Here is an 18,275-nt window from a genome sequence, read left to right on the forward strand (position 1 = left end):
GAAGACGGAATTTTTAGTCTCCTTTCGTTTGCTGATCTGAGAGAGCGTGCAGGAGTGTAGCTGCTCAATGTGTCTCATGTGTCTGCTCAAATGGTCAGAAACAGACCAGAAACAGCACTCCATGAGGGTGCTATGAAGCCCCAATGTCCACAGCTGGGGGCTGTGTTTACAGCCCAACACATTTGGCACCTGCCAGAGAAAACCAAGATTGGCCAATTCGCCACTGGCACCTTTTTTTTTACTTTCTGTACATCAGTACACCATAGTTTATTGGTCATTTCACACGCCAACTCCCCTACATTTTACTGAGACCATTGTTCTGTCCTGGTGGTGAATGGAGAGTTCCTTCGTGAAACTGGCTAAGCTGGGGACATGACTCTCAAATCAAAGACGTTGGAGTTCTTGGTCTCCCAGTGAAAAGTCATCCTGGATCTTAGTTCACCCAGCTTGTTTTCCAAAGAGTGGAGTTTTGCTTAAAGATTGCTGGGAAGTAGGGTTGGGCATAGGTGCTCAACAGAGGTTTGTTTCTGTTCAGTTTCACTTTTTTTCTAGTAAGGATTTGAAAGAGACTTTAAGTTTTCTGGCTGTGCTGACGTTGAACAGAAGGATATATAATTAAAGTTTTTTAGAATTTGTAGAAATAAATAGGCAGTCTATGAGGGATTGTATTCGCAAATGAAATGGTTTTATTGTGGTACTTATATCAAGACTGAAAGAAAACATACATGTAAATAAATTAAAAAAGTGAATTCAATTTATCTGTCTGACTCAATTTCGTTCCTCTCTCACTCAATTATTTTCTTACTAGGTCTGTGTAGGCCTTGGATGGGATTTAACAAGGGAGCATTTTATTTTTCACTGTTCATTTTCCGTCTTTTGTCACTATTATTAGTAGTAAATTCTTATAACAATAATAAAAAAGATGAATGATAATCTGTTGAATGCAAGTTTCCACGCCTGCCTGCCACTCGCAATATGGCGGGCGCTGACCTATGGTTCACTTCCGGGTGTTAGCTGAGGTCACGGGCGCATCTACTGGTGGATCGGACCTCACGTTTAGCCAATCGTTACCTTGCTGACATATTTCAAATCTGTGCGTCTGTTGGGTTCGCTGTGCAAGCAAGTAAGAGCGGAGTCTTACAATATTAAACGGCTTAAATGTCACGTGGAACTGTAATGTAAGAGGTAAAGTCTTGCATTTAGACACACCGCACGGAAGTGGCAGGATGTAAAGTGGAATCGCGGAAATGCTGGACGGCGATAATCCTGCGGAGCTCCAGTGCACCGTGGTCATTGAATGGCTGAACTCATGTGGACAGGCCACCAAACGGCGGCTTTTCAAACGGGCTTCAGTAACGATCGGTCGGAACGAGTTTAAAGAGATTGTTCTTCGAGTCCATGATGGGAAAATTCCTCACAGTTTCACAGTCTCTGATGTCCAGTTGTTTAACCGGTTTGCTAAAGATGGAAAGTGCACGGTAAAATTTCTCCCCGAAAACGTTCAGGTTTTGATGTCTGACTGTCCACCCGACCGACTGAGTACTTTCCTCAAAACGCTGAGCATAAAACATCTAGCTTGGAAAACGAGTAAGTGTTTGGGGGATCGTGCAAAGCTCCTTGCCTGCAAGAACTGGAGATTTGAAGCCATTAGTCCTGTCCAAAAAAAGGATGTGGAGAAAGCCAACGCATTCCAGAACAAAGTAAATGCACCCATGGCTCCCGCAGGCCACCCCGAGAGAAGAGCAAATACCACGGCTCGAGCACAGCAAGTAAAAAGACCAAGGAACTTGTGTGACTTCAGTCCGGTATGGTTGACAGCTGAAGAATTTTGTGTACTTGCAATCTCTCTTATAAGGTTTTAACCAGACAAAGTGTCTATTTATTTGTAGATTAAAGACAAAAGGCCTGAGAAAAGGCCTTTTTTTACATTGCCAACTGATTATCAGCTCAGCCGAGAACAATCTTCTGTCTTGGATGCAGTTCTCAGTGGCAAGAACGTGTTTTTCACAGGAAGTGCAGGTGTGTGAAATTTTATATATATATATATATATATATATATATGTGTGTGTGTGTGTGTGTTGTAATTTTTTTATGGATCCCTGAAAGTGCAAATGCTTCTTAAAATACATGGTACAGGTACAGGAAAGTCATTCCTGTTGAAGAGGATTGTTGGATCCCTTCCTCCCAAAAGCACATATGCAACAGCAAGCACAGGCGTGGCAGCATCTTATATTGGAGGAACCACACTGCACAATTTTGCAGGTTTGTATTTTTTTTGTTGTTGACATGGTCAAATGGCAACGTATTAGCAACACATTTTCTTAGTCATTATTCATTTCCATTTACAGATTTATTATCCAGAGCGACTTACAATCAGTAGTTACGGGGACAGTGCCCCCCTGGAGTGTCTTGCTCAGGGACACAATGGTAGTAAGTGGGATTTGAACCTGGGTCTTCTGGGTCATAGGCGAGTGTGTTACCCACTAGGCTACTTAATATTGAGAACTCTGGCATTACTTTTTATCAGAGTTGTATTCATTTCAGTACTGTATCTGATTATGTTGAAGTTGAAATGAGCTTCGGGCTTGCGTTACACACAGCAGTAGTACTGGTTGGAGTACTGAGCAGGATTTTGGTATGTTGTCTTAGTGCAGTGATTTATTTTAATGGACCTTCAGGGAGTGCAGAATTATTAGGCAAGTTGTATTTTTGAGGAATAATTTTATCATTGAACAACAACCATGTTCTCAATGAACCCAAAAAACTCATTAATATCAAAGCTGAATGTTTTTGGAAGTAGTTTTTAGTTTGTTTTTATTTTTAGCTATTTTAGGGGGATATCTGTGTGCGCAGGTGACTATTACTGTGCATAATTATTAGGCGACTTAACAAAAAACAAATATATACCCATTTCAATTATTTATTTTTACCAGTGAAACCAATATAACATCTCCACATTCACAAATATACATTTCTGACATTCAAAAACAAATCAGCGACCAATATAGCCACCTTTCTTTGCAAGGACACTCAAAAGCCTGCCATCCATGGATTCTGTCAGTGTTTTGATCTGTTCACCATTAACATTGCGTGCAGCAGCAACCACAGCCTCCCAGACACTGTTCAGAGAGGTGTACTGTTTTCCCTCCTTGTAAATCTCACATTTGATGATGGACCATAGGTTCTCAATGGGGTTCAGATCAGGTGAACAAGGAGGCCATGTCATTAGTTTTTCTTCTTTTATACCCTTTCTTGCCAGCCACGCTGTGGAGTACTTGGAAGTGTGTGATGGAGCATTGTCCTGCATGAAAATCATGTTTTTCTTGAAGGATGCAGACTTCTTCCTGTACCACTGCTTGAAGAAGGTGTCTTCCAGAAACTGGCAGTAGGACTGGGAGTTGAGCTTGACTCCATCCTCAACTGGAAAAGGCCCCACAAGCTCATCTTTGATGATACCAGCCCAAACCAGTACTCCACCTCCACCTTGCTGGCGTCTGAGTCGGACTGGAGCTCTCTGCCCTTTACCAATCCAGCCACGGGCCCATCCATCTGGCCCATCAAGACTCACTCTCATTTCATCAGTCCATAAAACCTTAGAAAAATCAGTCTTGAGATATTTCTTGGCCCAGTCTTGATGTTTCAGCTTGTGTGTCTTGTTCAGTGGTGGTCGTCTTTCAGCCTTTCTTACCTTGGCCATGTCTCTGAGTATTGCACACCTTGTGCTCTTGGGCACTTCAGTGATGTTGCAGCTCTGAAATATGGCCAAACTGGTGGCAAGTGGCATCTTGGCAGCTGCATGCTTGACTTTTCTCAGTTAATGGGCAGTTATTTTGCGCCTTGGTTTTTCCACACGCTTCTTGCGACCCTGTTGACTATTTTGAATGAAACGCTTGATTGTTCGATGATCACGCTTCAGAAGCTTTGCAATTTTAAGAGTGCTGCATCCCTCTGCAAGATATCTCACTATTTTTGACTTTTCTGAGCCTGTCAAGTCCTTCTTTTGACCCATTTTGCCAAAGGAAAGGAAGTTGCCTAATAATTATGCACACCTGATATACGGTGTTGATGTCATTAGACCACACCCCTTCTCATTACAGAGATGCACATCACCTAATAAGCTTAATTGGATGATGTGGACAAAATACTCATTTCCCTAATAATTCTGCACTCCCTGTAATGTTTAACATCGATGTGACTATCATGAAAGAACAAAGAATATGAACCAAAAGAATTGCAAATCAAATCACAATATCGGTCATATTAAGTGCAATTGGATATTTTCATAAAATCATTCACCCCGGTACTGACAGTGAAGTGATTGTTATTGTGATACACTGTAGCACAGCACACGGTGACACAACAAAATGTGTCCGAACCGGCAACCCTCTGGTCACGGGGCCGCTTCCTTAATCATTAGGCCACAGTTCTGGGAACTCTGTATCATGATTCGTTAATAATCGAGACTAGTGAACGTCCACACCAAATTTCTAGGGGTTGTAGTGAACCAGTGTCCTGTGGCACAGGCCACAATGTAATGACATTCATGTACCACAGTGTGGTGCTCTTCACCTGTATGACATTGTTGTGTAAAAATCTGTATTTCATAATGTGTTTTCATATACATTAAATAAACCTGCTCCACACTAAATTATTGAGATACTGCCCTATATCTGCTGTCTCAGAAATGTCAACTCGATCGGTTTTCTGTTATAGGACAATATGTAAAATAGTTTTAAGAGTCGAACCAACTTGTGACATGGGCACAAACGTTATTTTTTTAAAGTAGCAGTTTATATACACTGCTCAAATATGACACAAAAATAAGACATTCTAGATCTGAATGAATTCTTATTAAATACTTCCTGTTTACATAGTTGAATGTGCTGACAACAATCACACACAAAAAAAGGACATGCTCCTGAGGAGGTGGCAGATGGTCTCCTGAGGTATCTCCTCCCAGACCTCTACTAAAGCATCTACCAACTCCTGGACATTCTGTGGTGCAACTTGGCGTTGCTGGATTGAGCTAGACGTCCCAGATGTGCTGTCTTTAACATGCTGCTGTCTTTATTTCCAGCGGGACAGTCATGTGTCGTTATCTTTTCCTGCATGACCCTGTCATGTAAAACCGTAACAGGATAGTACACTTCAAGCTGGAACCCTCTTTCCAAGATCTTGAAATGATAGGACAGTCAGACCACTGTACAAAATCTTCTAAAGCACCTAAAGATTTTCAATGGGGTCCAGTCCAATGCTCTCTGAAGCACTCTTTCACTATTTTAACCTGATTAGTCTGAGCCCAATTCATTGTTTGGATACACAACGTTGCTGAACCTCAACCCCAGATCATAGCACCGCCACCACAGGCATATACAGTAGAAACTTGGATGATGCACCAATCACTTTGGACTCATCACACCTTATTACATTCTTGTCCCAGAGTCCAATCTTTATGCTCCTTAGCAAATCTTTTTCACGGATTTCCCTCACTGATCAGTGGTTTTCTTAAGGTTACACAGCTTTTTAGTCCCAATCCCTGGAGTTCTTATCACATTATATATGGAAATGTTCTGTCACTGTCCAATACAATTAGAGTTGACTTAACATTTCAGTGATTGGGAGTGATGACCATTCAAGATCATTTTTCTGACCACATTTCATCCACAAAGATGGTAGTTCTCCACAATCTTTCCAGTCAGACATTGAACAGAATTTAGACCAATTTTAGTTTCAGCATGTTGCATGTGATTGAATGCATGCCAAAATACAGCAAGAACCTACTCACTGTATCAGTTAGGATTGTCATCATTTTAACGTGTTGTGTACAGAATGTCATGTGTGTTCCATGTGAAATGGCTTTAGGCTGTATTCATGTGTGGCAACTAATCCTTGTTTTTGCTTATGACAACTCAAGCTTAACATTTAAAAACTTTCTTCTGTCATATGTACATAGTTTGTGTGTGTGTGTGTGTTGACAAATGTTTGTTGTCAATCAACACCCCCCATCTGAGCCTCTCTCCCAGATTTCTCTCACAGTATTAAATATGCTTAAGGATGCTTTATCAATTCTGCGTGTCATCAGTTGACAGCACAAAATAATTTACCATATTTCTATTTAATGTCCCATGACATTAATTTTTATTTGCTTTTATGTCTGTCTTGATGGTCGTCCCCCCCCCCCCCAATACTGTCCAGTCCCACAATGAGATTTCCCAGGACGTGCCGTTTCAGTGTCTGTAGCTTTAAATGCTAATGAGGAAGAGAGGGGCGGGACGAGTAGGGGAGCAGCCTATAGAATTTGAGTGGCCATTCGCGGAAATTATGTCATCACCATTCACCAACCACAATGTTTGATGCAAGTCTTTCCGGAAGTTTTTCCAGAAAAATTAAAATTAATCTACTGGTTCTTCAGAGTCTTAACTAAAAATTTTACATCCAATGACAGCAACTGCAATGTGATCATGACGGTCAGTAGAGATAATGTTTTAGGGATTGGGTGGGAAATTCACTGGCTTGAAAAAGCATGTGAAACGGGAGGTAACCTTTCTCCTTATGATGTCATAAGGGGACAAATTCCACATCCAACCGTCTGAGCTGCCACTCTCTGAACGGCAAAGGTGTAGAGTTTTAAGTTGGCAGCCGTGTTTCTATTTGAAAACAAAAGTCTAAATCTGCTCTACAATTCCTTTTTTTTTTTTTTTTTTTTTTTTTTGGTGTCCATCTTCAATATTGTACTTCTTACGAAAGGACAGTAGCTGTAACCCTGCTTTGTTGGTGCCAGTCTCTTATCGTTTTCCTCTTTCTCTGGTAGGCATTGGCTCAGGTTTGGGATCTTTGGAGCAGTGTTTAGAGCTTGCACAGAGACCTATGGTTTTGCCAAACTGGACCAGTTGCCAGCACCTAATCATTGATGAGATCTCTATGGTGGATGCCCAGCTGTTCGACAAACTGGAGACTATAGCTAGGTATCCCAAATCTTTTTATTTGTTAAACCCTTATTTACAGTGCATTTGCTTTTTCCACATTTTGTTATGTTACAGCCTTATTCCAAAATGTATTTATTTTTAATTTATTTATCTTCTATACACAACACTCCATGTTGACAATGTGAAAAATGTTTGCTTGAGGTTTTGGCTAATTTATTAAGAATAAAGAAAAAACTGAGAGCACAGAAAGCATGTCCTTCACATAAGCAGCTTTTAGGTTTACAACTCTAAACATTTTTTCAGCTCATTAACTCAAATGTATCTACCACTATTTCTGAGGAAATGTAGTTGGATGATTGCATATGATAATAAACTGTGTACTATTGATTTGATAGGCAGTGCTCTGGGGTGCTCAACCCATTTTTTAGTACAAGGGTTACTCCAGGTTCCTACGGTCATTAAAAACCCGGACCATGAAAAGGATGTTTAATTTAGAACTGACTCATGATGCACGCAAAGTATGTTGGTACAGTTATGTTGGCTGCCACAATAATGTCAGGTTCTGGCTTTTTAAAAGCTGTACTTCGGTGTAACTTTTAAGGCCTGATTAAAGCTGTAATTCGTCTAGCTGATTGGTCCAGGCTACTCACCTCTGTCTGACTGCAGCATGTGCACCTTCAAACATACAGGAATATCTGGACCATGGTGATTCAGAGGCAAGCCCCACCCTTCACTATCTCTGATTGGTCTAGAATATGATGTGCTCTGTTGCATGAATGACGTAGCGGTTTATGCAAATCCTGAAGACATGGTTGATGTGATATAACTGAAGGTTCATTTGTGAACGTTTTTAGGGTTCACAAATGGCTCCTGAGCCCTTTGGATTTATGGATGTTTTTATGATTTTAGGTCAATCAAGAGATCTCCTGAGCCCTTTGGAGGAATTCAGTTAATTTTATGTGGAGACTTCCTGCAGCTTCCACCTGTATCTAAAGGAAAAGACAACCCCAAGTATTGCTTTCAGGTCTCTTCTTTGTTTGGTTTGACATTTGCTGTGAATAATTTTCATTGTCTTTGTCAAAGTTGTTTCCAGTGTTTTCTCAAAAATGAATTTCAAATATTAGAGAGATTATTTTCAGGCGAGGTGCTGGAGGAAGTGCATCCATTTATGCATGGAGCTGACTGAGGTGCGCCGGCAGACCGACCAGGCATTCATCTCTCTGCTTCAATCACTGCGAATGGGCAGGTATGACACTAGTACTTTTCACTCTAAGCCTAGAGTATAGTCATAGAGTATAATGATCTTCTGCCCACAAACGCTGTGATACTATTTACTAGGGGTGTGTATTGGCAAAGTAAAGTGATTGTCACATGTGATACACAGCAGCACAGCACACGGTGCACACAGTGAAATTTGTCCTCTGCATTTAACCCATCACCCTGAGTGAGCAGTGGGCAGCCATGACAGGTGCCCAGGGAGCAGTGTGTGGGGACGGTGCTTTGCTCAGTGGCACTTCAGTGGCACCTTGGCAGCTCGGGATTTGAACTGACAACCTTCTGATACTGTCCATATTGCAATATTCTACAGTTCACTGAAAATGTAAAAACAGAGCTGATATATACAATCTGTGTGGATCACATAAATAATGTGGTAATAATTTAGCCAAAACAACATGACTCAGAACCTCAATTTTGGAATACATTTGTATTGAAAATCTATTTTTGATGTTCCTGTATTGATACAATGCTTCCACATAAAAAATATCACAACAAACTGCTGTATAGATATTTTCTAACATGCTTACTATTTACCTGACCAAGGCTCATATAGTTCCTCCCTCCTCCAGAGTCACAGAAGTAGTCACAGGTCAGCTCCTGAAAAGTGCCAGTCACAGCATTGAGAGAGATGGAATCATTGCGACCAGGTTGTGTACACATAAAGATGATGTAGAGCTCACCAATGAGAATAAGCTGAAGCAGTTACAAGGTTAGTGATTTTCCATGTCATACAAGGAGGGGTGGGCAATATATTGAATATACTTGGAAGTATTGCTGCTTGTCTTGGTTTGAGAGTCGGCTTCAATGCCTTGTTTCTTTTGGAGTGTGTGTTTGTATGCCTGTATGAACAATAAAACGGCAAAAAATCTGCAACCAGATATGTCAAAACTCCTGAAATGACACATTTTTAATCTGCACAGCAATTAAAAAAAAAAAAAAAAAGAGGGGTTTGGGTAATTGTATTTGGCAGGGGGGTGAGTAACGTTAGCAGAAGTTTAAATATACTATTATTTTACTGCCAATTTAAATAAAGAAAATCAACAAGGGGTGATACCGCTGCGAGTGTCCGGGAAACCGTTTCACGAATAGGCGTGTCGGATTACGTGAAGAATACTTTAAGGTCCCCTATCATGAAAGTTGATTATTTCCGATTAATACGAGTTTCCCTAGCCTGTCCATGGTCCTGCCCTGGCTAAAAATGGCGATAGGTGTAAAGAGTGCTTTGGCCATTCTGCTTCGCCATCCATAGAGCGGCAGCTCAGACGTTTGGATCTGGAATTTGTTCCCTTATGTAGTCATAAGGGGAAAGTTTACCTCCCGTTTCTCATGCTTTTTCCGCCCAGAGAATTTCCCACCCCGTACCTCTCCACTGACCATCATGGCTTCCAAATGTGCGAAGCTTTGCAGATGCTTGTGATTTGAATTTGAAAAGAAGGACAAATGTGTATTTTTTCAGTTCAGTTGTCTTCCTTGTCTGTACCAAACATTGTGGTTTATGAATGGTGTTGACATAATTTCCACAAATGCCAGCTCGACTTCTATAGGTCGCTAAACTAAAATGGCACATCCTAGGAAAATCTCATTGTGGGACAGACTTAAAATGGCAGTAATTCTGCACCAAGGCTGAATTTCGGAAAGATTTCAGATATAGTATTAGCATTTAATCATCTTTTGGGTTCTCTGTTGGTGGGAGGAGGGAGACATGCCTCATTTAAGTAGGGGCCCTCCTTAGTAGTATGAAAAGGGAAAAAAAACCTACTAGAATTGTCCAACACTTGGTGCTTACTTCAACAATGTCTCCTGTCTGTTTTTACCAAACTTGCTAAATTAAGTCATAAGTTGGAACATCTCCTCTGAATGATAGTCAAGAGGGTTTTATTAAAATTCACGTCACCAACGTAAGAGCTTGTGCCGCTTGTGCCAAAATTATTAGTACTTCAATTATATAAAATTAACATACAAATAATTTTAGATTAGAAATGACTTGACCAACTTTAACTTGTATACAATTTATATACATATCATATGTTTAAGAAGCTTCTAACAACATTACTAACTTCTGTACTGGATGCTCTAACATGGTGGGTTTGTTTGAACATACACCCCTGTTCAGTCTCTTTATCTCCTGTTGAGATTCTCACTCTTCCCACAAGACCATCTCTGCCCTTAACAGTCTCAATGACTCACAAGTTTCTATTAACCTATGGGTGAAAGATCATTAACGTCCATCACAACATCACCAATTTGCAAGTTCCTCTTTGGTGTTTGGCATTTGTCTTGCCACAATGCTGTGCAGATACTCTTATTTCCAGAGGCTGCAAAACTGCTTCGTTAGGTATTGCACCATTCTCCATCTCTTAACTCCGTGCAAATAGTCTTTCAGGAGGCAGTATTGGGCTGTTCTTCATCTGGATGAGGAGATTTTGGGTCGAAAGTTCCAGGCTGTCTGGACTGAACAAAGAACAAGGTTCCTCTTTCATGGAGAACCGACCAAAGCAATCCATGTCACAATAGGTGAATGGAGGGGACTGCTCTATGCGTTCTTCCAGTAAGTTACTCATTCACTGCACTTCTGCTGGCCTCCTAAGTCTGCGACAGATGACATACTGGCAAATAAATTAACACACTGCACTGTTCATCCCTGGTATCCAATATCCACTGTATCTGCCTTGCTTTGATGCTTGATCTTTTCATGGCAATGTGCTATTATCACTTTAGAAATATGGTGATCTTTAGGAATGACAATGAGATGTTTAATTAAATCAGAGAGAGAAGAATGGTGAAGCCTACACTTTCTCCCACACTCCTAGAAAAACTGGGAGAGAAGGGGTTACTGACCTTTTTAATATCGCAAAATTGGTCCTTCACACCACTTTCTCTCCCTCATCTTTACTTTACTTTATTTTGCAGATGCTTTTATCCAAAGCGACTTACAGGAGGAAAACAACAGCAATTCTTGTTCGATTTCTATAGATTTTGAGTTTACAAAACTAAGAGCCCTGATAAGGCCGAACTTGTCAGCAAAGAGCATGCTGGAGGTGGGGGAGGATTCAGGAGGCAGTTAAAAGTAGAGAATAGTTTGCGAGAGTCTTTGCAGTTTCTTACCTTGTCCTGAAGTATCTAGTCTTTCCTGGAGTGACCGCAGCAGAGAAGGATGATAGGAGAGATTGATACTTACTAAGTTGAACATGGCACTTGGATTTCCTCCACTGCCTTTCAGCTGCTCTAAGATGGGTCCTGTGGCGGCGAACCTCATCAGAGATCCACGGAGAGTGTGGAGTCTCACGTGTCAGTTTTGAGGTGAGAGGACAGAGTCTCTCAAGGCAAGAGGTTAGTGTGGAGCAGAGGATGTCTGTGGCACAGTTAGGGTCCTGAATAGAGAGGATGTCTAGGGGGGGAAAGCTCAGAGGAAACAGAAGACAGTCGAGTAGGGGAGAGGGTGCGGAGATTAGTGTGAGGTGGGTGTGGTGCGTGCCAGGGGGGATAGTCTGAAGTGAATAAAAGAGCGTCATCTTAACATCTCTTCGTTTGAATTCCATGCAGTCTCAGTTTCTTCTAGTGAACATCCTTCTCATTGTCTTATATCGCCCTCCAGGGTCACTTGGGACCGTTATTGATGAATTGGACACTCTGCTCAGCATTTTTTCCTTAGACACCCTCTTACTCTCCTCGGTGATTTCAACCTACCACCAGCCAACTCCAATCATCCTGCCTTCTTCCCCTTCTCCACTCTTTTTCCTTGACCAACAGCAACATCTCTCACACACACAAATGAGGAAATGCCCTGGACCTGTTCTTTAATCGTCCTTCTCCAACTTCCAACCTTTCTTCCACTCCACTTCACATCTCTGTGACCACCACTTCCTGACATTCACACCTGAGCCGCATCCATCCTTCATCTGTATTTTCCTGCATTCTTTCACATCTCCCAACCTCTGACTCATTCTTCTCCTTACCACTAGAGACAGCTACGAACTCTTTCCTCACCTCGCTATCCATTTCTACGAATCACCTCTGTCCTCTTTCTTCTCAACCCAAAAGGACTTCTCCCTCTGCACCCTGGCTCTCCGATTAGGAGAGTACTATGAACAGCGAAGAGAAAATACAAGACAACTGTATCTTAGGTCTGACCTTGTAGATGCAAGAGCTTGACGCAAAAGCTGGACATAATCTGATAAAGGAAAGGTTCTGTGACTCTGATGGGCACCACTGTCCAAAGTAGTGCGAGCTTGTGATGCTTGTGAACTGTAATCAAGCGGGGGGGAAGTTCTCTTGTGGGTCCCCCCGCGCGCGGTAAAATAAACTTGGATAATCAATTCAGTTGACTTCCCTTATTGCAGTTCCCCAGACAGCAGAATTTCCACCACAATTGGCGTCACAAACAGGATCCGCGTGAATCCGCCAGGACCTGACCAGAGTGGCTGATCACCCTGGGTCACCAAGATCCATCTCCAAAACCTCGTCTTAGAGTTTCAGAGTGACTGGGACTGTGGTCAGTGTCTTTGGCCGATTCCGCCGGGATTTTTCTCTTTTCTGTCGTCTGGGGACACAAACACAGTGAGCTAAAATATTCCACCTCTCAAACATTTAATGAAACCAAGCTTGCACCACTTTGGACAGTGGCGCCCATCAGCGTCACAGAACCTTTCCTTTTTTAGATTATGTCAAGCTTTTGCATCAACAAGGTCAGACCTAAGATACACAGTTGTCTTCTGACTGTTCCATGACCAAAGGTGATACACGTGGAGTGTTCGGGCCTACTAAATTTTGTGGAGTGTTCGGGCCTACTAAATTTTGTGGAGTGTTCGGGCCTACTAAATTTTGTGGAGTGTTCGGGCCTACTAAATTTTGTGGAGTGTCTTGGCCTACTAAATTTTCCTTCCACACCGTTCTCAGTGACACTTTTAATAATGAGCATTTTAGGTGTGAGATCTAACATTTAATATCCTATTCTTATATCAGAGGTGCTGGTGGTACATTCAGTAGTGTTTTATTAATTTTCCTGTTTCTTGTAGGAGCTTTTGTTTTACAAGTCTGTTTTAGCCAAAATAAGCATCTATAAAATTATTTTATAGCCGGGCTGGTCCCAACGTGAATTGCTATACTGGAATATTTATGGTTATTTTTCTTCCGGGGCTAGAAACGGTACATGACAGACTGCCCAGGGGAGGAGTGAGGAAGCCATAACTTACGTTTTATTGAGAGCAACACCTGCTAACCTGATGTGCAGGTCATAACTATCATCCCTGTTACTATCATTTCTGTCTTATGAAGTCTTCTAGCGTGTCATTAGAAACTGCAAACTGAGTTGGTGGTACTTAGGGTGTAAGCAGGGCTGTGCGATATGGCATAAAATTCATATTGCGGTGAAAACAGGCCTGCAATAAACAATAATATTGATATTGTGAAACCATATTCTCACATTCCAATTGATGTAATGATGATGGCATATTAATGCAAGTATACCCTTTCAAAGATCTATAAACTTTGATTCCTAAAGATCATTTAACACTGGGATGGAAGGAAATTTAATATAAGGGACTCTAGCAAGCACTTTACATATTAAGCACTGGAAGGTAGCAGGCGCATTGCGTAACCCAAATGGCATCACTTTGTACTGCAGAAAGTGATCACGTGTAACAAAGGCAGAGATCTCAGCAGCACGAGGAGTAAACAGAACCTGCCAATAACTCAGAAGAAGGTCTGATTTCATGACAATACTGGCTGCACCACCCTTCTCTACACAGTCTTTATTCGAGGTTATGGAAATGAATCGGGTTCAAGAAAAAGAAAAGCATTAATAATAAGTAACAGGGACAAACTAATGCTGCAGACACAACAGGTTTTCCCTGTTCATCAGCTTCGTCCCGTACCACTACGTTCTCTCACTCAACGTAGCTTTTCAGCATGTTGATATGGCACGCTCGAGTTTTTAGATTTCTTGTTAGACGTACGGATGACATAATTAGTCTCACTCATCTTGGAATCCACCACATATGGACCCATGAACCTTACCTGCAGAGCAGACCCCAAAATAGGCAGTAAAACGTGATCACTGGGATTAAAAGATCGGGAGACAGGGTGGAAGTAGCCTAGTGGGTAACACACTCGCCTATGAACCAGAAGACCTGGGTTCAAATCCCACTTACTATCATTGTGTCCCTGAGCAAGACACTTAACCCTAAATTGCTCCAGGGAGACTGTCCCTGTAACTACTGATTGTAAGTCGCTCTGAATAAGGGCGTCTGATAAATGCTGTACATGTAAATGAAATGTAAATGAAACACTGTCCAAGTCATCTTCATGACTACGAGGCTAGCACAGCCAAACACGCCTTATGAAGGCATACACGAAATGCACTGATGTTATCTAAAACATTGGGACTGGGAGCAGACTCCTCCGATACCCACATCTCCCATAGAAGTCTAAGGGGACCGTGCACTCCACCCCCTAGAGCAACTTAAGTGTTTGAACCCGGGTCTTCTGGTTCATAGGCGAGTGTGTTTCAGCATGGAAATCACCTGTGTGTGGATTTAAGGGTTTGGTGAAACCTCTCTAGCGCCCCCTGTGACTGATAGGCTCTAGAAACAACATGACAAATTCCAAGGTGGGACAACACCTGCTAAAACAGGAAATTAGACCCTTGGTCCATCTGCACCACCTTCGAAAGAACTCAGGGCTAGTGCAAGAGTCAGGGCCTTCACCACAGCCTTAGTTGTAGTTGGTTGTAATTATTCCCAGGTGATCGGCAAAGACATTATCGCACCCCAATGTTAAAACCTGCAACCTGAATTTAAGTGGAAGCACTACTTGGTAAACAGAATTCCAAATCACATCATCAGCAACCGGAGGAGTCCACTTCCTCATCAAAACTCGATCTCCGATCAGCTGAAGATCCACACTTAACCAGAGACTAGTCTCTGTTGTGCACAAGAAAGTTGGCTGACCGTGACGGTGACCTTCAGCACCTTTGCCGCCGGGCTTCTCTGTGGACTTGCTGCGGACGAACTCTAAACCAGGTGCGCAAATAAAAGTGTCCTCCAAATCAGTATCACTTTGCATGCACAACTGAGCTCACGCTATTGCACAAGCAGGGAAAAGTCGACCAGACTGCGTGTCTCAGTGTGAGGTTTTATCAAGTACCATTGCCAACGATAACATCAGCTCAGCAGGAACAGCTACTTTACACGGGCTGGAAAATGTCACACAGGGGTGCTGCACCGGGACCTCAGAGAAACGGCACCTTGTAACACGAGTCTACTTTAGAATGCGCATTCACAGCACAAATAAATACCCGTTTGGTGTCGGTCCTTTTTGCGCATTTTTCTTTTTTGATGACATGGCCAGTCTCATGGCATGGCAGAGATTCCACGTGGCGACGTTGGTGGAGAATGGAGATCTAGAACATGTTCTGCCACCCCGCACACCTTCCTCAAAATCTGTTTTTCCTCAAGCAACAATAAATCACACAGCTGAGCAGTGGGCAGCCATGAAAGGCGCCATGAAACTCTCAGTGATTATTTCTAATTCCAGGTCCTTCCCGGATGTTTGAAGCTGTGGACAGTGATCCACATTGGCTCAAGCTCATTGACACGATATGTCCTGTAGGCAGATTACTACAGTTGAAGGTTGGAGCACAGGTGAGGACCTTTACTTGTTTAAGACTGTTTTACCTGAAAATAACTTACAATAAACACGTGTCCTTTGCTTGTTCAGGTCATGCTGACAAAAAATTTGGAGGTTCAGAAAGGCCTGGTCAATGGAGCAAGAGGGGCCGTGGTTGGCTTTGAATCTGGCAGTCAAGGTATGCTCAAGGATGTACATGATGAGCAACCTGCCAGGTTGATTTACAGAACAGTGCTTTGTCCGACCAAGACTGCAAATTTCCTTCTGCATTCAAAGAAGTGATGGGCGAGCTGTATAAATGCGGACTCAGGCTTCGCGTCATGCTTCCCAGCGGGGACAGGAAGTGTCTACGTGGCCGGTGCTAAGTGACGAGTTAACAATTTTGAGGGTAGAATTTATAATATTGGGTGCTACTTGTTTAAGGAACCTTGTAGGAAGCGGATCCAAAGCGCAAGTACATTGATTTAACGACGAGATTAATTGAATTAGTACATGCTCTTTAATAAGGTTGAAGCGTTCTAATCAGCTATTTGAAGATTATTTTCCATAAAAAATATCGGCGGAGCTATTTGTTGTGCTTTTAATCTTATCTCTATTTGTGATTATTTTATTATTAATTTATTATTTATTTATTTTAAATGGAAGTTTGCCAGTTTGAATCCCAAACCGCAAAGCACCGTCCCCACACACTGCTGCCCAGGCGCCTGTCATGGTGCCCGCTGCTCACCAGTGATTGTGATGGGTTAAAAGCAGAGGACTCTGTGTGCTGTGCTGCAGGGTTTTGCAATGCCAGTTTTTTTTTCTTCCTTTTCTATAACAAGAAGGAATTGAACAAGATAATATAAGAATCATTCTATATAATTTTTTAACAGGGATGTTATGCCTCTAGTTTCAAATATTTATTTCATCATTAATTTAGAAATCTGTGATGGTTTTTTCACTGAAATTGTTGAAAATGTATCCTCCTTTCTTTCAAAAGGTCTCCCTCGTGTGCAGTTCTTGTGCGGAGTGACTAAGGTTATCAAACCAGAGCGCTGGGTGTTCAAAGCAAATGGAGGCACCTATGTGAGTCGACAGCAGCTACCACTCAAGCTAGCCTGGGCCATATCCATACACAAAAGCCAGGTATGAATTGTGCATTTTAAAAAGTGCAAGGTACAGTACTGTGCAAAAGTGAAAAAATACAAACAAGTATCCACAGCGTGGATCATTTCAGCCCACTAGCACCATAAAGTGGACTAAATAAAGGGAACCTTTAACCAGGGATGCTGGTGTTTTAGTATTGTAATGGGTTTCAGGAAGCACAACTGTCTTTTGGGGCTTGGTCTCCTTGGGTGAAGTGGGGTGAGCCTTCTTTTATCTCCAACCCAGAACCTTATCTCTGTGCTAGTGCTTTTAGACCATATCATAGACCATAACATTCTACTAAATCGGCTTGAAGAGTTATGTCCTGGGTCAAATCCTATTTATTAGATCGCGTTCACATTGTTGGCTTGTTGTAGGAGCTCATACATTAGTTTACAGGGTTGGGAGAGACCAACCCCCAGTTCATATAGCACACTTTTTAAAACCATTAAATCATTTTTGTCTCTTTCTGAACAATTTCTTTTGGGAATATGAAAATCCTCTACTTAGTTTAAATACTGGCAAGTTTTGCACAGTACTGTATGTATTAGTTTTATGAGAATTTATTAATGTTAATGTGTGTGTGTGTGTGTGTGTGTGTGTGTGTGTTGTAGGGCATGACCCTGGACTGTGTAGAGATCTCTCTAGCACGTGTATTTGAGAGTGGCCAGGCATATGTGGCTTTGTCTCGGGCTAGGAGCTTTGAGGGAATGCGAGTTCTGGACTTCAACCCTTGTGTAGTCCAGGCCAATCAGGATGTGCTGCAATTCTACAGAAAACTGAAGAAAGAAAATGTCCACATGCAGGTGTTTCTTTGAGTACTATGCTTATTAAATTAACATTTTTACAGTTTGTACAGTTTGTCATATAATGTTCATATTTTATTGTATTCTGTTTTCAGTTATCCATGGATTTATTTCTACCAAAGTTGAATACTGGACCCTAGATGACAAATATATTGTGTGTGAATTTAATTTAATGCTTGTTTTCTCAAAAGTTCTTTAGTTTTTTTCTGTATTTTTGTGCATATCAATGGAATGATCCTGAGGTTGACCCTGAAGGTTTTTACTTATAAAAGTATTTTTTTGCTTTTTTATATTGATAATTTTTAACTTTTTAAAAAGATCAAGCAATAAACATTTGTTTGTTGTTTGCAGCATGTTTGAGGTGTGTGGACATTTATGAAAAACTTAAATGTAGTGATCACTACAAAAAGATCGGGAGACAGGGTGGTAGTAGCCAACTAAGATGATCACTTTATCAAGTGAACTACTTTGGTGGTACGACAAGGTAGTTGACCACTGTAGCATGAACTTGAGA

At 41.7% G+C, this 18,275-nt stretch overlaps 1 protein-coding gene across 1 annotated transcript; it reads left to right on the top strand.

Annotated features, from left to right (window-relative positions):
* Positions 1-1,090: 1,090 nt before the first annotated feature.
* Positions 1,091-18,182, top strand: LOC114772179 (ATP-dependent DNA helicase PIF1-like). Its single transcript, XM_028965218.1, has 12 exons — positions 1,091-1,805; positions 1,890-2,019; positions 2,137-2,262; positions 6,812-6,965; positions 7,836-7,950; positions 8,066-8,172; positions 8,774-8,913; positions 15,738-15,844; positions 15,921-16,008; positions 16,810-16,955; positions 17,570-17,761; positions 17,857-18,182. Exons 1-12 carry the CDS (start codon positions 1,248-1,250, stop codon positions 17,899-17,901), a joined length of 1,908 nt encoding a protein of 635 aa, XP_028821051.1. The 5' UTR covers positions 1,091-1,247; the 3' UTR covers positions 17,902-18,182.
* The last annotated feature ends 93 nt before the right edge of the window (positions 18,183-18,275 follow it).

Source organism: Denticeps clupeoides, unplaced genomic scaffold (assembly GCF_900700375.1).
Source record: "Denticeps clupeoides unplaced genomic scaffold, fDenClu1.1, whole genome shotgun sequence".
NCBI lineage: Eukaryota > Metazoa > Chordata > Actinopteri > Clupeiformes > Denticipitidae > Denticeps > Denticeps clupeoides.

Coding starts and splice junctions, on each gene's coding strand:
- LOC114772179 (XM_028965218.1), top strand. CDS start 1,248: ATGCTGGACGGCGATAATCCTGCGGAGCTCCAGTGCACCGTGGTCATT. Junction 8,914..15,737: donor TAAGCTGAAGCAGTTACAAG/GTTAGTGATTTT, acceptor TTCTAATTCCAG/GTCCTTCCCGGATGTTTGAA. Junction 16,956..17,569: donor TATCCATACACAAAAGCCAG/GTATGAATTGTG, acceptor TGTGTGTTGTAG/GGCATGACCCTGGACTGTGT.